The following is a 22,999-nucleotide window of genomic DNA, read 5'->3' on the forward strand; positions in this document are numbered from 1 at the left end:
CATAACAGAAGAACTCACACAGTATCTTCTGCCCAGGTCATCTGCAGGGAGGGAGATCCTTGCCCTGGAGCACGGAAGGAAGGATAAAATTTTGTAGCTCTTGCTGTGAGCAGCATCCTTGACTTCCTGACAATTGTGGGTGGTTCTGTTTTGTGTTATTTTTACAGCTACCAACTTGTTTGAGCTTGGAGGAGTCTCTAAACAGAGAAAATCTTTTGGATGTACCTATTGAAAATGCCCCTTGAGTTCAGGGCAGCATGGGGTGTTTTCAGGGAAGGTGCTCAGTGGAGATGGGGCAGATGGGATCTGATGGTGGGGATGGGTGTGATTGCCTCTTTGGAGGGGTCTGAAGGGGTGCAATCCAGCAAGGCTGAACTGGGCAATGTGGTGTGGAGTCACAGAAAGCAAGTCACCAGTGAAGAAGTTACCCTTGTGTTGAATTTGCCGTCATTTAATGGGGCTTGAGAGTACTGTGTCCTTACTGGGAGTTATTGCCAACTATTTTCCTTCCCTAGTTAGTGCCAGGTGAGGATATTTTAAATGGAAGCCTTGAGTATGAATCCCAGGACAGAGCTCAGATAATGTGGGAGAAGTCCACCAGTGCAAGCAGCAGTCATTGGCTGCAGGATGCTCTGGATGAACCTGTCTATCATATAATCTCTTAGATATCCTGATAATATGCTGCTGTTGCCTAACACAAATCCTTTAAGGGATTAGCACAGTTTCTTTCTCCTATGTCTTTCCATGGAAGAGAAATCTCAGGTGTGTTTCAAGCAGGGTGGGCAGTGATTAAAATCAGCCAGTAACCTGTGTGATTGCCCAGAACAGCACCAGCTGTGGTGCTGCCTGCTGCAGACACCAGGTCGGATTTCTCTGTTTTTCGCTCTTGCATTTGCCAGGAAAATGCTGATTCCTGTGCAGAGATTGTTGCTTCAGCAGGGTTCCCTACCCTGGCTCAGAGGGCAGGACAAAGGCAGGCTGAGGGGCTGCTGGCTTTTAGATCTTTCCCTTTAAAATCTTTGTAGGTGCATGTTTGGGCATGTAGCAGCAGTGTCACTTCTCATGCCTCAATAGCTGACTGAACAAGCAAGGAGATACATACCAAGAATGGAATTTGGGAAAGGGAAGATTGAAACATCCAGGAGGTCTTTAAGTACAAACCACTATGCTCCATGTTTTGACATTCTGAGCAAGACAGGGAATTTGTCTCAGTAAGTGCTTCTGTCTTTTCCTTGCAGAGCCCTGTGTTGTGTAAACGAACTGATGGATGAAGATGAGAAGGACAGGGCAAAGAGGTATGACAGAGTGCACTCCTGGAGGAGTTGAGCTGTGTTGTCCTGTGCTTGACAATGAACTTAACCCCACTGGTGTCAGAGGCAAAGCTCCCACACAGTTTACAGGCTGTGTATAGCTGACCACAAGCAGCATAATTTAAGTCACCCTTCAGGCTTCTTACAAGTTTTGTCCACCCCTAACCAAATGGGTTATCTGGCTGAGTGGTCCTTAAATTACACTGCTGTGTCCTCAGGATCTCGTGCTATCCCATGGCTGTTTATTATCTTGAAGCAGGATTCCTGACCTGCTTCAAGATTTTATTGGCATCAAGCAGTACTGCCCAGCTGGGGTAGAGTTCCCTTAGCAGTCCTGCTTCAGCACAGGCCTGAGTTAGTCTCCTGTCAGGGAAGCACTTGGCTCAGCTCTGTTCAGGCATTGGACACCAGTGCCAAAACAGAGATGGCTGTGAATGTGAATGCTGGATCTGAGAACATCCAAATGCCAACCTGAATATGAAGGGAAATGCTTTCTGCATACCACCCTCAGTCTGGATCACAGGAAGTATGCATCATCAAGAATACACTTGTAAAGCAAATTAATATGGAAGAGGTTGTATGAAGAGTGTTATGCCAGATATGAGCACTGGAAAGAACACATTGGAAGGAACTAAATGGGTTTGCTTTCTCCTTTATTGTTTTTAGTGGAGGGGGAAAACCTAATAAATATTCTGGATTTGTGAACTGAAAACTAGTTGTAGTTCTGCAGCCAAATCCATAATGTTCCCAATTTCATACATCACAGCAGTGAATTTTTAAGACCACAAGCAAGATTTTATTCTGCAGTTCAGTTGCCTCTGCACAGTGCTGTCTCTTGATAAGCACCTTTTGCAAGTGCAAATCAAAGAAATCCTTCACATTTTGACCTTTATGTGTGTGTGTACTAACTGCAAAACAAAAGTTCATAAAAATTAAGTGATAAAAATTAAGTGAACAAAACATGAATATGCATGAACATACTTCTCTCTTACTGGAGGAATTTGTCGCACAACACCTTCACTATCACTGCTTTTGAAACAGTGGGAAATGAAATGTATGAAATGTATATCAGGACATGATCTTTCCCAAATGAACCCAAATATGTGTTACCTCCAGGTATTCCTTGCTGCTGGTGAGTTCAGTCTTGCTACAAGGCTCTAAGCACAGCAAACTCTTAGTGTGCAAGCCCAATTTTAAACAAATAAACATTCCCAGCAGAGTTTAGATTCTTGTATTCAAAGTGTTTTGCTGGGGCAGGGTAGACACCTCACCCTGGTTTGTGCTGTAGGTCCTGCATTCTGCTTAGTGGCATTTATGTTTTTGTCACCCAGGGCATCACGCAACAAATCTGAGAAGAAGAGGAGAGACCAGTTCAATGTCCTCATCAAGGAGCTTTGCACGATGCTGCAGGGCCACGGCCACCCTCTCAAGATGGACAAGTCCACAATACTGCAGAGGACCATCGACTTCCTACAGAAGCAGAAAGGTACTGCAGGGTGCTGGCCCGCAGCTGCCCAGCAGCCAGCTGCTCTCAGAATTGCAAACTGTTTTTCCCAAGCATCTCAGATGCCACCCAGGCAGGACATGAGCCTGGGTGAGGGGCAGGATAAGGCAGGAGATGGCTAGGGCTGGATGCACTGCTGACCATTAAACACAGCTTTGACAGGATGCAGTGCTGTGTGCTTTTTGCTGTGGATACATCATTACCCTCACTGGCCTCCACATCCCCTGGCCTGCTTTGTGCACTCCCAAACAGAAAAGCTGAGGAACAGCGCCCATTACAAAAGTCAGGGGAGAGAGTGTTCCATGCCATCTTCTCTTGGATTAGGAGATGATAAACCTGTCCTGCTGCCTGGGCACTCACAGGAGCAGCTTGTGAAACAGCTCCAGAATTGAAAGAAACAGCTCCAGAATTGCAGACACCCTTTGCTCACAGGGATGCTCTACTACTCTAAAATTAGCCCATTGATCTTAATTTTTTAAGGTTATCTTCAGGCCACCTCAAATGCCTCAATTTTCCTTTCTTGATTTCTAATGCATTTGTATCACGATAGCATGGAAAATCACTGTTGCATGCAAGAAGGCTTTGTGTGAAGAATGATCTGAGGATGATTCCTCTAACAGCCTCTTTAAAGAAATCTAGTGTTACTTGAAAATGAAAAAAATATCCAAGTAGCATGACTCATGTTGCTTTTTTGATATTTTCTCTTTAAGAAATCACAGCACAGACAGAAGCCTGTCAGATTAGACAAGACTGGAAGCCTTCATTTCTTAGCAACGAGGAGTTCACCCAGTTGATGTTAGAGGTAAGAAGAAATTAAATAGATTAGTGAGAGATAATCAGTTCAGTGGAGCAGTTCAGGGATATACAGTTCTTTTTCACCTGTAGGTCCCGATGTTGTGCTAAGTGCTTTGCAGACACAGAATTAAAAATAAGATTGTTTCCCCTTGAAGACAAATGACTTTTTGTTTGGGAATCAGGACTGATTTGGCCCAGATTTGGCCTGATGACAGAGGAAAAAGAGAATTTCCTTTTCTCAGAAGAGTTGCTAGAGCTAGCAGTTTTAGGAAAAACTTGAAAGGACCTGAAAAAAGCAGGGCAGCTCTGTGCCTCCCACGTCCCATTAGCCAGGCAGCACTGCCTGTGCTGCCTCTGCAGCTGCTGCCTGCTCTGCTGTCCTCTCGATGGGAGTGCTGCCTCTTCTGCTTGAATTGCCTTAAGTGCATTCAGGAAAACAGCTCTTATACTCCCACCTCTAAAATGCTTTGCTGATCTAGAAAAATCCCCCAAACCTACATTTCTCCCCTGGCTCTGGGTCTGTGCTGCAGGGACATCTCCTGCCCTGCGTGGGCAGCTGCTGCTCTTTGCCCCACCAAAATCAGGGTGTATGCTGGGCTGAGCTGGGAGGTGCTGCTGTGTCTTAGTTATTCCTTTTCATCAGGATGTCATGACTCACCTCTCTGGAAAAGTCTGTTCATTCTTTCTGGGGCTCTCTCTTGCCAAACAAGCTGGCTTGCTCCAGCTGAATCAAAACAAAGTCCCCCCTTAGATTGGAAGTGGTGGGGGAGAGCAAGCCCTGTAATAACTGCTGCCTTGCTGCACTCTGGGACACCACTGAACAGTTTGCTTAAAATCAGTGTTGTTTTTCCAGAGAGGACTCAATTTGAGCAAAGGCAGGGTCTGTCAGTGAGGTGGGGAGATGGTGAAGGCTGCTTCTTTGGCTCCCTGTAGCCAAGCTGCAGAGCAGCCTAACAGAGTCTTTAGAAGAGCTGGCTTTGTGCACAGTGCTGACCAGCTATTAAACCTCCCAGATCCTGATGCTAGGGAAGAATAAGGACAGACACTGCATAAATGGCACAAGGAGATATTGTGAAGAATAGGGAGAACACAATATCCAAAGGGAAGAGCACAGGCAGTAACTTAAAAGGGACAGAGAGGTTTAACTCTGGGACAGAAACCAGTGTGAATGAGAAAGGGGAAACAGAACAAGCCTTAAAATTGTTTTGTCACTAACCTTACAAATCAGTGCTTTAAGCAAAATAAATAAGGCTTTAGATCCTTTTCATATTGTCTATAAACTGCTAAAAATACGTAATTGTATAATTTTTCTGTCTCTGCTTATCCATCCACAAAGCTGGATTTGCCATGATGATATCTGACATCTCCTTACGCACTGAGTTTGCTAACTATTGTGTAATTCAGGACACATAATGAAGTGACTGAAGTCAGCAGGATTGTGTGGGTGTTGAAATTCTAAGCATCACTGTCTCACTTCATGTTAAATAAATACTCACTGGGTGAAAAATACAAGTCAATTTAATAATAATGAGAATGAGAAAATAAGAATATAAAAAGAATGTTGAATTAGACAGCATGTGTAATTTTTATTTTTCCACATTGAACTGTCATTTCTTTGATTAATTTCTGCTAGGTTTAAGCTGTTAGAAGCATCACTAAAGAATCAATGAGTCTAAAATATTTTAAGTTTTTCCATTGCATAATTCTGTTTTGGTTTTGTTCTTTTTCTTATTTTTTTTTTTTCTGCCTCTTATCATTAGGCACTAGATGGCTTTCTCATTGCTCTTACCGCTGATGGGATTATTATTTATGTATCTGATAGTGTTTCATCTCTGCTAGGACACTTACCGGTAAGTTCTGACCATGCAATGGCTCATTCCCTCCTTGGTGTAAATCAGTCAGTGCAGGGCTGGGGATTGATTTTGTTCAGCCAAAGAGGGAGCTGACTGTGGGTGGGAGGTCAACTAACAAATTCTTGTGGAGTTTCTCAGGTTCCTGTGAATAACAGATTCTCTCCCAGGGCCTATGAGTTAGCTTGAAAAAAACCCCAACTGTACAAAATCAATGTGCTCATAGCTTATCACTTGGCTATCCATCTAAAGGTCTGGGAGGTGTTTGACCCACCAGGTTAATGGAAAATTTTATGATTGTGAAATAAGTGCTGGAGCTCTTCTTAGATAATGTAAATATTATTTCAGAACTGAATCTATGCTCTTTGAATGACATTGGGTTTTTCTACTTTGAGCCCATAGTCTTTAGTAACAAATGTGTGACCTCAGAGTGTTCTGGGAGAATTTCTACAAACTATTTAGTTGTCAAGTGCAGAAATTTCAGCTTGGCCCCTCAAAAACATTTTTCTCTTTATCTGGTGCCAAGCATGAAGCACCAAGGATGCTCTATATGAGAGGAAATTCAAGCATGCAGTTACCTGAATGTCATGTGTGCAGAGAACAAATCTGTGCTGACATTTTGGTAGAACCCCTTTAGTCAGGATGCGTGGGTTGATGAGCACTGAATCACTTGCAGGTCAAGCTGATTTTGCCAGATGTTCAGCCTAGAGGACAAATGGAGGATGTAGGGAGAAGCTCTCCTTCTGTGTTGTGCTTTCAAAGAAAAATGTTTCACTTCTCATCATGTTATATTCCTGTGGTACCAGGGCTTCTTCTCCAGCCTGTATCTGTCTGAACTGAAGGGCAGCCTCTGGGACTCATTCAACCTTTTGCAACTAGATAGTGATCCTGGGGTAAAATAGTCTGAGGGTTACATTCTGCCCTAGATCCATCTGCAGATTGACTGGGCTTCCTTGTCTTAGGCACCTGCACCAGACTGTGCTCTGCTGAGGGGTGAAAAGGCATGTGGTTGTGTCAGGCTGTACTGCTGAACATGACAAAGCATTCTTTTGTATCAGTCAGATTTGGTGGACCAAAATATATTAAACTTTCTGCCTGAGGGGGAGCAGAGCGAGGTGTACAAGCTACTTTCTCCACATGTGCTCATGACAGATCCTGTTGCAGCTGATTTTCTAAATGGTAAGCTCTGCTCTTGTCTGTCGGTCAGAGAAGTTTGCCAAAGGTAAACAGCTCCCAGGGAAGTCTGCACAGAGCTCTCCAGCTGGCTCCTGCCTGCCACTTCTGTTTTGCTGCATGTGTGGGTTTTAGTGAATCACATCTCTAAAGTTCCTATGTGCTCCCAGTAGTTGCTGTTTGATTAGGACAGTCTTTGTTTTACCATCTGCTTTGCCCCTTGGATGGTAGATACTTTTCCCCAGATGAGATGCTAGACTAACCCTGAGAAAGGAGTGAGGGCTCAAGGGAAAAAAATTGGAGAAATCCCAAACAGTTTTGGCAGAGCTGTTATTCTTTAGGAAGCTTGCATGCCTCAGGACACAAGAGGAACCCTAATGGAACTTAAGCAAAGCCTTCCTATCTGAGCAGTCTGTCTGGATCTGTACTGCTGGCTGCTGTCCCATGTCCCTTTCCTGCAGAAAATGTCCCCAGAACCAGAGCAGGCATCTTCCCAACACCTGTATTTCATTAATTAATGTTTCAGCCTGTGCTGAGCCCCCACCTCTTTCTCAATGGGTTTGGCAAGGCCACCAACCAGCACTGGGCTCCCCTCCCTGCTGCCCCATGAGCACCAGTGGGAGCTGAGCACCCTGATGGTGCTTTCAGCACCCTGATGGTGCTCTCAGCACCCTGATGCTGCTCTGAGCAGCCTGATGATGCTCTCAGCACTCTGATGGTGCTCTGAGCACCCTGATGATCTCTGAGCACCCTGATGGTGCTCTCAGCACCCTGATGATGCTCTGAGCACCTTGATGCTGCTCTGAGCACTCTGATGATGCTGTGAGCACCCTGATGATCTCTGAGCACCCTGATGATGCTGTCAGCACCCTGATGGTGCTCTCAGCACCCTGGTGATGCTGTCAGCACCCTGGTGATGCTCTGAGCACCCTGATGGTGCTCTCAGCACGCTGATGATGCTGTGAGCACCCTGGTGATGCTGTCAGCACCCTGGTGATGCTCTGAGCACCCTGATGATGCTCTGCCTGGGGTAGTTTTCCTCAGGCTGAAGGCTGTGTGGTCTAATCCACAGAGTTCAGACTTGAGGCAGAAAACTGGATTAAAGCTTGGCACAGTGCCCTCCACTGTTAATGGAAGGGCTTAGGGTGAGTTCAGTGACCTTTGGTCCTACTGAGCAGTGCCAGAGCAGAGTACTGCAATACCAGTAACTGCTCTGCATGAAATCCTGCATCCATGAAGTCATGGAAAATCCTGCTGACCGCTGCAGCCAGGGCTTCACACTCAGCTTACTGGGGTGACTGCAAAGACAGGCAAAAAGAGTGGGAATACATTTCCTTAAGCAGAAACAGATGGTAATTGCTCCTAGTAGTTATATATTTACTTCTGGGCATCAGAAGCTTCCCAGCAGGGTGTGCTCAGATACCACTTGGTTGATAAATTAAATATGTGAGCGAGCTAAAGTGCAGATGTCTAATAACATCGTCTGTGTCTTCTTCTCTTTCTCTCATTTCAGCAGAAAAACAAATAGAGTTTTGTTGCCATTTAGCAAGAGGCAGCTTAGATCCAAATGAACCCCTGATGTATGAATATGTGAAATTTGTAGTGGATTTTAAATATTTTACTCATGGTAAGTTACTGTTCCAGCCTACCTTTGTCTCTCCACCTCTCTCCTTTAAATTATCTTGACCTGTAGCATCTTGAAGGCTCCGTTTCTGCTGAAAATGCCCCATAATTGTCAGGGATGGAATGAGTTGGATATATTTTTCATACAAAAATGGTGGGGAGTCTGTTGATCCGAGGAGTGCACTCTCCTGCATGTTGTGCCTAAAGCTGATACCAGACTGAAAATGCATCTGTTTGACCCACTGCCAATTGTAAAGCAGCATACTTATTCAAATACCAGTCAAATATGGTATTCTGTTTCACTTGTGGCAGTGAAATAACACTTTACAGAGATTAAGTACTTGTAAAATCCTGAATCTTGCAAGTGTTGGCCTGGAGAAAGACTGACAAGGAGACTGCAGCTGTGTAACGTGGAGCCTGAAGGGTTGTGCTTCAGATAACACCAGCGTGGAGCAGTGTGCCATCACCCTGTGGGCAGCAGGACTTTGCTGCTGGGTTTCTTCACTCACTCTTACCTGCCTTAACAGAGAAGAAACCTCTTCTTCTTCTTAAATAAATTGTCTGGTTGTTCCTAGTGCCTACACCCTCCTGTAATGGCTTTGAGTCAGCTATTGCACGGGCTTTCAGGTCAGCCACGGAGGAGCAGATCTGCCTGGTAGCCACCGTGCGCCTGGTCACGCCGCAGTTCCTGAAGGTGAGCCCGAGCTGCAGCACCCCTGGGCTCCCCTGCCAGCAGCAGGGACAGCAGCACGGCGTCAGCAGAGGAGAGGGGACGTGCTGGGAGGGGGAGATGGCAGGAGTATGTGTTTTGGAAAGATAAGGGATGAAGCAGGAGCTGCTTGTGTGAAGAGGTGGTTTTGTGGTGGGATGTCTCCTGGGAAGCTCCAGGACAAGGTGACCAGCTACACCACCTGGGAATTTGCAGCCTTCAAAAATGTGCATCCACCACTCCTTTGTGTGAGGATCTGCATATTGAAACATTGAAAATGTGTGTCATGGCCTCTTGCTGCTGGTCTGTAGATGTCCCATGGCACTGATGGTAGGGATAACAGCCCTAGGTACTCAAGAGGGCATTAGCCAGCTCAGTTAGAGGCTGGACCTGGAGCTGTCATCCATATTCAAGTACCAATGTCCCATGGCACTGATGGCAGGGATAACAGCCCTGGGTGCTGCTTGCTCAAGAGGGAATTACCAGCTCAGTTAGAGACTGGACCTGGAGCTGTCATCCATATTCAAGTACCAGTATTTGCAAAAATCTGGGGAATTTTGCCTAGAGAGTGCAAGACAATACTCTGGCTATTTATCCTAGCTCTGAAGTTCAGCTCAAGGTAAACTATTCAGCCATTTTTCATCAGTTCATGCATCGGTTCATAAACAAGTCTTACACATTCCTTAGAGGAAAATAAGTCAAGTGCTTTAAAAGCACTGTATTTTGCTATGGTTTATTATATCAACAAGATGCATGCTAGGTGTTGATAGCAGGCTCCTTTTGTCATTTCATAGAATTAAATGAGTGAATCTATGCACTCTTTTGCAGGAGCTCTGCAATGTTGAAGAGCCATGTGAAGAATTTACATCGAGGCATAGTTTAGAATGGAAGTTTTTATTCTTGGACCACAGGTAAGAGATTTGGTTTTAGTCACTGAAGAATAAATAAACTGTAGTTTAAAAATAGAAAGCTTTGTATACCTATTGCCTGAGATCCCAAATGGAATAGTTCCAATTACATGAAACTTAGTAAGTACCAGTACTCTGAACTTTGCTATTAGACATCCTTAAATGCTTCACTATTTTCCATATTTTAGGCAAGTAAGAAACCATGGAAAATGTCTAGAAAAATGTTTGTCTCCTAACCGAGATAATAAATCATTGAAAGTGAGCAGTGTGGATCCCAATACATTCCCCATATTGGTTTAGCTCCTCTATTCTACAACTACAGTTTCCAGGAATCCTTCTAAATCTTTTGCTGTGCCAATAAACTTTTGACTTTTCACCTTGAGAAATTATAGAATTTCTAAAACCAAAATAAAAAACAGTGGATTTTATTATTTAATTGTAGATTAGTCTTTGACAATGCAATATGGTGGGCTAGAATTCAGCTTGGTGAATGAAACAGACTGGAACCAGTTTATTAAGCTGCTTAATTTAGGATTAATTTTCTTCAAAAGAAGCTGGCAGGTTTTATTCACTCTCTTACTTCTCTGTATTTGACATATGTGCATAAGCACATTGCAAAATCCTACCCTCTTTGTTACCCCTCCTCTTGTGAGCTGTGCAGAAGTAGTCATTACTAAAAACAGAAGACTAGTAAATAAGGCTCTAAAGAAAAAAAATATTGGTGAGGAAAAAATCTGAATACCATCTCCACATTTAGAGCAAAAAAGAAAGAGAGCAAATAAAAATGAGTAATAACTCTCATTTATATAGAACAGAAGGTGTGTGCCTCACATCATACCTTGAAACATGGAGGAACTGACCCTGCAACACCCCTACAGTTGATTATGTGTGGTTTGGGATAATTACAGTCAGATAATTATTAATTCAGATGAGATCTTGCTGGAGTGGCTTTGTTAGACTTTAATTGGCCTGTCTGATAAAGCACATGTTTAGAATCAGCTGATTAATGTTAAGGTTTGTAAAAGAGCCCTGAGCCCCTCACGTCACTGATGAGGTGAGCTGCTTTTCCACAGGGCTGTGTCCCAGCAGCTCCTGTGAAAAAGGTGAGTAGGAGCTACTTTGAAATTTGTCAAAGAGTCTTTTGATGAATGTGGGTTATGACTCAGAGAGGAATCTCTGTGCTGGGTGCTTGCAGACACTCCAGTCCCACTGATATTCCCAGAGAGGAAGCCAGTGCTACTGAGAGGAAATTAAGATGATGTAGATGCTGAGGCAGAGTTTGTGACAGATCCAGATGCAAGCAGTGAGCTCAGACCCGAGAATGAGCAGGAGATTGTGGGAGTTGTCTCATTTAATCACTGATTCCAAGCTCTCTCCAGTAGAATCTGCAGGACACTGGGAATTGTTGCTGTTTCTTGCTGATTTGCATCACCACAGGCTGCCTGATACTGAGGTGTGCCTTCAGCAGGGGCAGAGGGCACCCAGCAGAGCTGGAATCAGGACCTTTGCTGTCATGATCACAATTCAAATCAGAGTAAAGATAGATGCAATAAAAATGTTCCATAGATGTGGATAAACATGAGAAAAATAGGGAAAATGTATTCTGGGTCTCTATGTAAATATGTGTAGAGAAAGAGAAACCTATCAGCTTTTATAATGATTTGTTTCTCTTCTGCACTGTGGTACTGTTCTTATTTTCCCTTCATTTATTAAAAGACTGCACCCAAAAGACTCTCTAAAGACTGTGCATTCCCATTTGCACAGCAAGCTGCAGATCTCAGGACTGGAACTTAAGCTAACAAGACACTTTTAAATTGCTCCACAAGGCATCTTCTGTTAAATGACAGATGAGGAGCATTTTGTGGTTTCTTTATTTTATGAAAAGCTCTGGTGATATTCAGGAAAGCATAATACTTTCCTGATCAGCTTAAATGTTTATCTGATGTGCATCTGAAAGACACTATTGTCTTGAATATAAGCATGTCATTAAAAGTAGGAGAAACAGTGATGCATTCTGCCAAAGAGACAGCAAGGACACTTTAATAAATACACATATTATCATCATTAGCAGAAATCTGGGTCACATGAGGAAAAGGAACAGAGTGCTATGAGAAGTTACTTAAATAAATAAAGCTGTATTGTGGCTCAGCACATTCTGTTCCAGGGGATTTGCTGTCCAGGGGAGGCCTGGCTCTCCCAGCTGAGCCCTTGTGTGGGGCTCAGGAGCTCCTGGCACACCTTGCTCCCCCTGGGACTGCTCTTAGTCCTGTTCCCCCCGTTCCCTGGTGCCAGGCTGCCCACAGCTGGGGGGGAGGGAGGTTACAGACCTGCCTGGGCTCCCTGGGGATGGATAACCTGTGCCCATGTGTCTCTCAAGAGGAAAAACGTGGAGCTGGCTGGCTCAGCCAGGAGAGAATTTCACACAGTAATAACCAAGAAACTCAGGACTGATCCATCCAAATACATGTGTAATACACTAAAATAGCTTTTTCCTCATAGTCTTGGCCACTTTATGGCCTTCTTCCTTAACAGCACTCAGCTGACCAGGAGAGGCAGGTTTGATAGGCACCATCACCTTCAGTCCACCCCAGTTTGAGTTATTTACCCTTTTGTGCTATTCCTGAGAAACAAACTGAACTTGGCAGGTGGACACAGCACATCCTGCAGCCACCTCAGCACAGGTCCTGCCTCCCTGAGTGCCTGAGCTGGTGCAGGCAGGGTTGTACCTGAGCACTGGCAGATGGAGAGTGATGTGCTGATACAGGGAGCAGAGACAAAACCAGTGGTTTTTTCTCCACATTTCAGTGCTGTTTCATAATCATAAGCTATCAGGCTCTGGTGAAGGCTGTGTTAGGATACCTGCCTTAAAAAAATCTCATGTTTTGCCTAGAAAAAGGAAAATCTAGAATTCATAGCAGAATAGTGAGGTAAGTCATTGCAATGTGCCTATCTAAATACTTCATCAATTCCTTCTCTACCAAGCAAAGCACAATCAGCCCTAAATCAGCCCCATGCCTATTGCTATCTGCACTACCAGTACAGAAAGTTTTGTTGGCTGTAGTTTCCCAAGCTTTTCCAGGGGAGCAATTACTTTTTCCCAAGCTGGTCCTGGCACACACTGCAGCTTCCCACTTATTCTCTCTTCCACAGATACTACCCAGATGACACTTACATCCAACCTACTGGATAATTTTACTCTAGCTCCGAGTTGTTATGTGCAGGATCAGCCATAGCATTTCTCAAGCTGTCTCACAAGCATCCTTAATGAATTGAGTCACTCACATATGTACATGCCTTTCTCTACACCCACATAATGAATAGGCTGTGAAACAGTAAACACACACCTTTTCATTTTCTCAATTTTTACCTCTCCCTCGCAGTCGGTTTTTTTGTTTGTATGTGAAGATGCATCACTGCCTACATGAAAACCCACTCCAGATTTCCCTGCCAAGTGAATGATGGTGTTTGTTGCTGGTATCACAGCTTATCTGCCAGGATGTCAAAGAGTCAAGTTTTGTGCTCACTCCCTGCCCTTTGCTTCCTTTCTAGGGCTCCACCTATTATAGGATATTTACCCTTTGAGGTTCTGGGAACGTCAGGGTATGATTACTACCACGCAGATGACCTGGAGCTGCTTGCTAGGTGCCATGAACACTGTAAGTTGCCCTACCTCTGTAATGTGTCTGTCTCTGATCTCCTTTGTCACTTGTGCAAAACCTTTTACTGTCATTGCAAAGGCTTCTTCTTCAGGGACATGCAGGAACTCTCCCTTTCCATGACAGACTGTCACAACTTACCTGGGAGGTTGGAATCTGCAGAATTCCCTCAGATCAGGAGCTGTTAGTGCAGGTTCCTAAATTGGCAGATACCTTGTTTGAGCACAGGCTGTCTCAGAGTGAAATGAGATTAAAACACTGAGAGTCAGAACTCTCCCCGCTCTGCCCTGCGAGTTTTGTTGATTTGTCACAGCTCATGGGGTCTTGCCATTCTCCTGGGCTCTGGAGTTAACCAGGAGGCTCAGCTCACCAAAACACCTTTTGAGAGCATCATTTGGATTGCCTGCCTGTGCAATTAGGTGTTGTGAACCTCGCTTACTCATTAGTAAAATGCTTCTGGAGATTCAGAATTATTTTACATACAAAAGTGTTGTTTGAAGTTTCCCTGTGGGTGAAGAGGGCTCATGTTTGGTCAACCTGAAAGGAAAACAACAAAGCAGAAGAGTCAAGTTCAGGCTAATGTGTGAACACCAAAGAAGGCCCATGAAGTTTATTTTCATGCAAGGAGAAATAGAGTGGCCTGTCAGAGGCAGGGCAGAAGGAGAACTCGCCTGGTTTCCATGGCAGTGCAGCCCAGTGCTGAAGAACAGTGTCCTGCTGAGGCTGGAGCTGACGTGAGGAAGGGCAGAAGGTGTCTGCAGGTGGGGTCTACTCTTAGTCAGTGTGCAGATCCTACCAGATGTCAGATGCTTTATCCCCAGGACCCACATTTTTTCATTTTATTGGGTGCATTTCAGACTGAGATATTGAGCCAGAGTTATGTGTGTCCTGTGGTGATTTTTCATTGCCAGGCACTGCAATGAAAAATAACCAATACTTTGTAAAATGCATCTAGGTAATCAGGTATTTTGCTAAGAAGTATTACTTACAGGTTTCTTGTGGGGGACACTGTCTGTCTCTCTGCTATCTCCACTTGAGAGCAGAGTGTTTTGTTCAAAGGAAACAAGGACACCCCAGAGAGAGGAGCAAGCAGGATGCTGTAATTGCTCTGAGATGCAGAGCAGCACGAGGCTGGGACCAAGAAACTCCAGCAAGAAGCCCCACAGCCCACTGGAGAAAAGCTGCAAAGCACCCTCATCTCTACCACAAACCCTCTATCACTTACATACATGAGGAGCTGAGGGACCTGGAAGAGAATGGGGAAAAATACTTCTCTGCATGTCAAGATTCCCTGCTCCACTTCCCTGCTGGCTGCTCTGCCCTGCCCTGCAAGGCACTGGTGCAGCAGAGGAGGCTGTGACAGGGGGACACACAAGTTGTGTCAAATGCAGCAAAAGTGAACATTAACAGAGCATTTTAACTGCTCTCAAGTACAGTGCTTCTTAGTGCTGTTTGCTTAAAAGACAATTCAGATTCCAGTGGCCTTTTGGTAATGCATGTGCAGTTTGGTATAGACACAAACTGTACTGAGAGTGGGTCAGATAATTCGGCAGAGAATCAATTTGATGATTTATATTCTGCATCTCTGTCATCCAGGCATTCCTCTTACCTATTAGAATATTTTCACGACACACCTTTAGGAAAGGATCTTTTCATTTTGCTGCACAGGGAAACAAAGTAAAGTGACTTAGAGAAGTTGCTTCAGGACATGTCTGCCAGGACTAGGAACTGAGGGGATCCCCAGCATGTCATGTTAGCCAGAAAATGTCTGGTAAGGGCTTCATCTAAAGCCCATAACTGTTAATGGGATCACTGAAGAAGTCAGTCGTGATATTTTAACAAAATAAAGGTGTACAAGTGAATAAAAAACACTTGGGTTAGTGTGGCTTGCTAAGTTCCTGTTTGTCATGTTGACACTTTGGGCAGACATCTTGTGTACTGTCAAGTGAAATGGGTTTGCTTAAATCATGTTTACCTTTTACTTTTCATTAATTGTGGGTACTTTAAGTGAACATGTTTCATTTTGTACTCCCAGCAGTCTGGAACAATTAATGTGGTTATTTAATGTAGTTCCCCTCACTGTTTTCCAGTTGTATTACAACGCCTGAGATTTTTCTGGACATGGCCTGATAATACATACCAGGTTGGAGTAGGCCAGGTCTTAAAAGAAAGTTCTCAGTTGAAACTCCACTATCTTTTTGTTTTGTGTTTTGAATTATTAGGATTCTTACTTCACATCTTCAGTCTTTGAAATGCATTCTTATGTACTAATGAAAGGCAAATAATTTGTTTAATTAATGTTATTTATGCTTATTTCAGGGAACCCATAAGTTATGAGAATGTAGCTAGTTATATAATTATACCAGTTATAAGAGAAATCTCAAAATAGCAAAGGGAACTCCTGAAAGTCAGCAGGAAAGACCCCAGACAAAGGCTGAGTACATGGTTATGTATCATCTGTCCTGTTTATAAAGCTCAAGAGCCACTTTAGCACTGCCCCAGTCTGGGAGAGGGGTGTGGGACTGAATGGTGATTAGCTCACCTTTGCACCATAAAATCCCTGTTTGCTATAAATTGCTTTCTCTCTTTGTTAAACAGTGATGCAGTTTGGAAAAGGAAAATCCTGTTACTACCGGTTCCTGACCAAAGGGCAGCAGTGGATATGGCTGCAGACACACTACTACATCACCTACCACCAGTGGAACTCCAAGCCTGAGTTCATTGTTTGCACTCACCTGGTAGTTAGGTAGGAGCAAGCACCAAACTCTTCACAGTGTGTTATGTATGTCTGTGTTCAGCCACTGCTTTTTCTAGTTCTGTTTCATGGTAACCAAATACTTGCTGTGCCTACTGACACACTAAACTGATATGTAATTCCATGAAACTATTCTGACAGGGAATATGTGTTTCATTTACCTATTTACTCTTTTTTTTTCCTTTTTTTTTTGGCAACTGAGCCAAAAGCCTGGAAGCCAGCTTTGGCTAAATCTATCAGTGTTACATTCCCCTTTTGTCCCTAGTGATGACATGGCCATAGAAAGAATTAAAGCTGTTGGGAATCAGACATATCTTTCTGGGCATGAATGAGATCATATAACTTCTACAAAACCTTTTGATCGGGGCTTTAAATATTTATGAGTTGAAGTTAGCTGCTGGCTTGCTGGCCTTATTCCTCACCCAAATCCAGCCCTGGATCCCCCCCTAGTGGGAAGCTGCCTGTGCTGAGTTGCAGCCCGTGCTGGAAGGCAGTGCATGTGTAGGATGCTCTGTGAATGCACCTTCAGGAGGGGAATCTGCTGGATTACCACAAACATCTCAAAAAAGACTGTGTGAAGAGTAAGAATGTATTTTCTGAAGGGCTTGAAAAAACAGTGACCCACTGGTTTGCCCTATTAACTTGAGTAAACTTATTGCTCACTGTATTTTTGTAGTGTCAAGAATCAATTATTTTTCTGGTCCCCCTCTTTTTCTGTCAAACATCTGGAAGAGCAATGTAAATGTGAAATGTATGGGTTGAGCCAGAGGAGGGCCATGAAGATGGGAAGAGAGCTGGGGTTGTTCAGCCTGGAGAAGAAAAGGCTCCAGAGAGACCTTAGAGCCTCTTCCAATGCCTAAGGGAGCTCCAAGAGAGCTGGAGAAGGAGTTGCAGAACAAGGGAAAATGGCTTTAAACTGTCAGAGATAGGTTTAGATTAGATCTTAGGCAGAAATTCTTCCCCATGAGAATGGTGAGGCACTGGAAGCCCAGAGAAGCTGTGGCTGCCCCATCCCTGGAAATATTCAAGGCCAGGTTGGCTGGGCCCTGAACAACCTGGTCTAGTTGAGGGTGTTCTGCCCACAGTAGAGGGCTTGGAACCAGATAATTTTAAGGTCCATTTCAACCCAACTTCTGTTGATTCTGTGATCTGAGGTATAAACTACAATATGAAGTGTTAGCATAAGCAAATGTTACACAGAGAGATTACTTCTCAGTTGTCTTACTTCTGCCATCCTTCAGGGAATTCAGCTTCACTTTAAGGGCTGAATTTATTGTGCATGAACTTGTTTCTTCTTTCTGCTTCCAGTGCCTCTTAAACCTAACAATGTAGTCCTAAATAGATTTTGAAGTTCAATTCTGTCTCAGATAGTTAAGGCTTAAAGTATGTTACTGAAGCACACAAGTTAAAATGCTCTTTCAGGAAATTTCATTACCACAATTATATAAGTGAGGTTGGTTCAGCAACTTCTCTTGCCTCCCACAAAGGTTGCAGCTCATTAATATTTCATCACCCTAAAGTCTGGCAGCTCTCAGTGCCCATGATGCATGAGCACTCAGAGAGTCTTTGAAACATCCTCTCCAGTTTGTCCCAGTGGTGAGTCATGGGGCATTTGTTACTGTAAATATTTCATTCTTTCAGAGGAAAAAAAAGTAAAGAAATAAAAGATACAATTCCAGAGACACCTTTTAGGGGTTCCTGCACTTCACATTGTGTAGTAGCTGCCTGTTTGTATTTGGAGCTTCCACTGGAGTGCAGGATGTTAACTCTGATGCATGCACAGTTCTGTGCACCCTCAGAAGGAGGGACCTGCCCAAGGCACTGTCATAGGGATCACTGAACTACCATGCAAAAAAAAAAAAAAAAGGATGCTTGTTAATCACCATCAGGCTAGAAAATGAATGTACACTTGTTGTGGTAGGATACCTGCACAGAAGCTGTAAAATATTATTTTGTTGGTTTGGGGTGGGTTTTTTTGTTTTTTTGTTTGGGGTTTGCTTTTGGGTTTTGTTTTGTTTTGTTTTTTATTTTTGGGTTTTCTTTTAGTTATGCAGCTATTTTGTTGGTTTGGGGTGTTTTGTTTTTTTTGGTTTGGGGTTTGCTTTTGGGTTTTGTTTTGTTTTGTTTTTTATTTTTGGGTTTTCTTTTAGTTATGCAGAAGTTCGGGCTGAGAGAAGACGAGATCTTGGCCTGGAAGAGTCATCAATTGAATTGGCATCCTCTTCTCTAAAGGTACCATGTTTCTTCACAGTTGGATGAGCAGATGTTTAAACCAAACTCAGTAATAGCTTACCAATCGGAGGAAAAGATCTGTTCTCCATTTTCTTTACTCCCATCTCATTCCAAGCCTTGAACTGGGTCATGATTCAGGCAGGCCCTAAGAAGCTTTTTGGTGCATGGCTCCAAATTGTCCCTGTTGGTTTAGGACAGGCTGGATGAGCTCTGAACTGCCTGATCCAGTGGCCTGGCAGGGGGACTGGAGCTAGGTGCTCTGTAACACCAAGCATTCTCTGATTCCACAGTAGCTGTGAATGCAGCAGTTGCATTGCTCTGTTCTGGTCCCTGTAATCTTGGACACAACAACAGGTTAAAACCTGGACGCAAACAACAGGTTAAACCACCTCAGCTCAGAAGCAGAGAAGTAGAGCTGGGGCTAGAGGCCAGATTGCTGTACCTGTGACCCTTAGCAAGGCACAGAGCATCCAGGAGCAGGGCAGTACCACGGGGTACCTGTTCTGCTTGTGCCAGCTCATCACTGATGCTCAGATGAAGATGGGAAGGCAAGGGACAACACTTACCACTGCTCCCTGTCCCTTCCCAGTTACCTCTCTCCATCTCTTCGATGGATAAAACTATTCCCCAGGTAGGACCTTCTGCCACCTTCATTCATTCCTCCTGCCACCACCCCCCAGTGCACCACAGCCAACCAGCTGTGACACCCCTGAAGAGCTCGGGCAGGAAGAGGCTGACAGAAGCGAATTCGCTGTTGCCCACAGCTCTGTGGGCAGGGAGGAGGCTGGCACAGCAGAGTGCGGGCATGGGCAGCACTCCCCGGGCAGGAGCAGGGCTGGCCGCTGTGTCTGCAGACCGGGGCCGTCCCCTCCTGCTGACGGTGTACCCCCCAGTGCACCACAGCCAACCAGTGACACCCCTGAAGAGCTCAGGCAGGAAGAGGCTGACAAAAGCGAATTCGCTGTTGCCCACAGCTCTGTGGGCAGGGAGGAGGCTGGCACAGCAGAGTGCGGGCATGGGCAGCACTCCCCGGGCAGGAGCAGGGCTGGCCGCTGTGTCTGCAGACCGGGGCCGTCCCCTCCTGCTGACGGTGTCACCGCTTGTCTTTGCTCCCCGCAGAGCCACAGCAGCTACCTGGACGTGGGGCAGTGCGGCAGCAGCCAGGACGCCAGCCGGGAGGGAGTGTCGCTGTCCTCGCACAGCTCCCGGCGCTCCTCGCACACCACCCTGTCCGACTCCACCTGTAGGTGCTCGGGGCAGGGCCGGGGATCGGCTGGGAGGGGTCGTGACAAGTCACAGAGCAGCGACAGAGCACGGCCACCTGCCGCCTCTCCCTCTTAACCCTGCGTGAGAGCCGGTTCCCATGGCCTGTCACCAGCTGGGGGTCCTGGCTGTTCGCTGTGCTTCTGGGGACTCGCGAGCTTGACTGAACCAAGCTCACTGACCAAAGTTTTATGTTGGGATAATATCATTTTATTATGGGGTGTCTGATGTGAAATCCCTGCAGAAGGAGCACAGAAGGATGCCTGCCTTGCTGGCAGCTCCATCCCAGCTCCCATCAGTGCCCTCCTCCCTCCAGGGAGGCTGCAGGATGGCTGAGGTGGTCTGTGTGGGGTCATGGGGAGGAAACCCAGAGGACTTTCCTTGCCGTGGGGAGTGATCTCATCTGGATACACCCATGGATGAATAGGGGTGAGCATCAGGAGGGAGCCCAGCAGGGCAGGTGGAGAGCCAGGGGGACATAGAGGGGCAGAGACCCAAACTGCCCCTAGAGGGGCACTGAGCACCCCCTTTGCACTGCTTGGGTCGGTGCCCATCTGCAGGGTGGATTCCAGACTGAGCCGGGCGCCCGGGCAGGGTGGCAGTGTGCCTGTGTGACAGTGGGTGTCTCTTCCAGCCACATCGTCCATGCGGCGCACGGACACCAGCACGCCCAGCCGGCCGGGGGCTGCGGGGGACAAGGCAGCGCTGCGGCTGGCAGCGCCCGGCGGTGCCCAGGTCAGTGCTGCACGGCAGTGCCCAGGTCAGTGCTGCCCGGCAGTGCCCAGGTCAGTGCTGCACGGCAGTGCCCAGGTCAGAGCTGCCCAGCAGTGCCCAGGTCAGTGCTGCCCGGCGGTGCCCAGGTCAGTGCTGCCCGGCAGTGCCCAGATCAGTGCTGCCCGGCAGTGCCCAGGTCAGTACTGCCCCAGTGGTGCCCAGGTCAGCGCTGCCCGGCAGTGCCCAGATCAGTGCTGCCCCAGCAGTGCCCAGGTCAGTGCTGCCCGGCGGTGCCCAGGTCAGTGCTGCCCAGCAGTGCCCAGGTCAGCGCTGCCCAGCAGTGCCCAGGTCAGGGCTGCCCCAGCAGTGCCCACCCAGGTCAGTATTGCCCCAGCAGTGCCCAGGTCAGTGCTGCACGGCAGTGCCCAGGTCAGTGCTGCACGGCAGTACCCGCTGGGGCTGCGGTGGAACAGCAACACAGGCATTGAGCTCACCCTCAGAGGTGCTGCATGCCACACTCTGAGTGTGCTGGGGCTTCCTGGGGAGTGCCGCTGGCTGGCAGACCTGGTGGAGAGATGCTGGAGGCTCCTCTGCTGCCTTCTTTCAGGATTCAGTTTGCTCCTCCAGGCTAAATGCCTTTTCACACCACCAACCCTCTTTTCTTGGGGTTTGTACACATGAGATGGCCTTTATCCAAAATGGGTGCTGACACCAAGGACTTGAAATTATCAGGGGCGTGCAGGAACCTAAATTCTCCCTTCAGACTTATCCTCAGATCTCCAATCTCAGTTGTCCAATTCCCTGCACTTGCTGATCCCTGGTATGAGCTGTTAAAGCACCAGCTCTGCACTGGAGGTGCTATGGACCTGCAGTAAGGCAAAGTTTTCATTTCTAGGCCATAGCCACTCCTCAAGCCCATGGTGAGCCTGTCTCTCAGCACCCCGTGGCTCAGCTGGCAGTGCCCTCTCAGCACCCTGTGATGGTATGTGGTTTGTTTTTGTTAAGTGCACTGGTGTGTCCTGTCAGCAGGGCAGCCTAGGTGGCTTTGGTTCACTGCCCTCACGTCCTTGCTGGCTCATCCCAGAGTGGGGACAAGGCTTCTGTGCCCTTTCTTTTGCTGAGATTTACCTGCAACAACCTTTTTGCAACCACTTACTTCAGAGAGCAGAGAGAGCAGGTGGGTCACCCAAAGAAATAGCATAGGGAAGGTTTACACTTGTAAAAAGTGTTGTGGGCTGCTGAAGGCTTCTCCCTAAACCTTTAGCAGCTACCTACAGGCTGATATAATGCTGAAGAGTTTTAGTAGAGGAAGGGGATGTCTTGGAAGGTTTGAGTTAGGCCAGGAAAAGACAAGAAAAGAAACCAAAAACCCCAAGAAAAATTGGTCATAAATCATAATGACAAGGTGTATCCTTACAAGACTTTGATATCAGTGCAGTAAATGCTCAGATTATAAAACAGAGATTGAAAATGGCCAGTGTAGGTGTGAAGGGTGGATCCCCAGGTGGGATTGCAGCCTGTCTTGGGCCTGGCATCTGCCAAATATCATCAGCAGCACAACTGAAAGCCCAGCCAGGAGGTGTGGCAAGGGTTTGGATGCAGTGTCTGCCACAGAACATAAGTGGGCCCAGACCAGCAGGGTGTTATCCTGAGGGGACAGGAGAGTCCCATGTAGAGACACTTCATTTATGCAGAAATTGTGGAGACCAACAGCTGGAGGGAGGCACTGTAAGCAGATGTGCTGCTGCTCTGGAACTGCACTGGCACTTTGCTTAAATATGCAATTGCCATTTTTTGTCAGCATCATATTTTTTATGGCAAAAGCTGAAAAGCAGTCATTTTTCTGAATCCAGCATTGCTGTGGATGTGAGTAGCAGGACTGGTCCTACTGTGTGTCCCTTTTCTCTGTTCTCTGCAGCCAGTGTACCATTTCCCCACCCAGCTGGGCATGATGCACCAGCTGAAGGAGCAGCTGGAGGAGAGGACTCGCATCCTGCAAGCTGACATCAAAACACAGCAAGAGGAGCTCCATGTCATCAAGGAGCAGCTCCAGCTCGTGCAGGACTCCAACCTGCAGGTACCTGCTGCCCCTGGTGCTCCCAACACTCACCAGCCATTTGCTTTTCCTTTGAGCACACAGAGCAGTAATAAAATTGTCTGTGGCAGAAGCATTTGGGAATGAACTCTTGACAAGTTGGTAACTTGATTTCAGCTGTGGGAGTGGTGTTTCCCGAGAGATGAGTGATGTCAATATCTGGCTGAGTATTGAATCAGTGATTTCTGTGCTTTAAGTAAAGCAATCCCAAATTAATCCAAAGTCTCCCGTGCACAAAAGAGCTTGGTTGTTCCATGTCTGGTTAGTGCTGCTGAATCCCACTGCCACTCCTGCAAAACACAGCAGGCACAATGGAGCTGGAACCTTCCTGGCTCTGAATAAACATTTGACACAGGCTAACATCTGATTTTCTGTTACCCACGGTTCATTTTGCCCCTGGATTTAGAGACAC

The 22,999-nt window shown here is 46.1% G+C and overlaps 1 protein-coding gene across 7 annotated transcripts in view; it reads left to right on the forward strand.

The window, feature by feature from the left end:
* The window catches only part of PASD1 (PAS domain containing repressor 1), a 103,668-nt gene that overhangs the window by 72,393 nt on the left and 8,276 nt on the right, over positions 1 to 22,999 (forward strand). For 4 of the 7 annotated variants that reach the window (XM_039717278.1, XM_039717279.1, XM_039717280.1 and 1 more), the window contains exons 3-17: positions 1,239 to 1,295; positions 2,642 to 2,796; positions 3,525 to 3,616; positions 5,370 to 5,459; positions 6,518 to 6,638; positions 8,146 to 8,259; positions 8,831 to 8,949; positions 9,793 to 9,875; positions 13,422 to 13,528; positions 16,127 to 16,274; positions 18,434 to 18,515; positions 19,635 to 19,758; positions 20,413 to 20,513; positions 21,388 to 21,474; positions 22,411 to 22,569. In XM_039717278.1, the coding sequence (XP_039573212.1) occupies positions 1,264 to 1,295; positions 2,642 to 2,796; positions 3,525 to 3,616; positions 5,370 to 5,459; positions 6,518 to 6,638; positions 8,146 to 8,259; positions 8,831 to 8,949; positions 9,793 to 9,875; positions 13,422 to 13,528; positions 16,127 to 16,274; positions 18,434 to 18,515; positions 19,635 to 19,758; positions 20,413 to 20,513; positions 21,388 to 21,474; positions 22,411 to 22,569 (1,614 nt within the window). In that variant the 5' untranslated portion in view covers positions 1,239 to 1,263. Of the gene's footprint in view, positions 1 to 1,238; positions 1,296 to 2,641; positions 2,797 to 3,524; positions 3,617 to 5,369; positions 5,460 to 6,517; positions 6,639 to 8,145; positions 8,260 to 8,830; positions 8,950 to 9,792; positions 9,876 to 13,421; positions 13,529 to 16,126; positions 16,275 to 18,433; positions 18,516 to 19,634; positions 19,759 to 20,412; positions 20,514 to 21,387; positions 21,475 to 22,410; positions 22,570 to 22,999 lie in introns of those variants that run through there. The other 3 variants (XM_039717281.1, XM_039717282.1, XM_039717284.1) reach the window with 3 other exon arrangements.

This window comes from Passer montanus, unplaced genomic scaffold (genome assembly GCF_014805655.1).
Source record: "Passer montanus isolate IOZ18808 unplaced genomic scaffold, ASM1480565v1 scaffold38, whole genome shotgun sequence".
In the NCBI taxonomy this organism is placed as follows: Eukaryota; Metazoa; Chordata; class Aves; order Passeriformes; family Passeridae; genus Passer; species Passer montanus.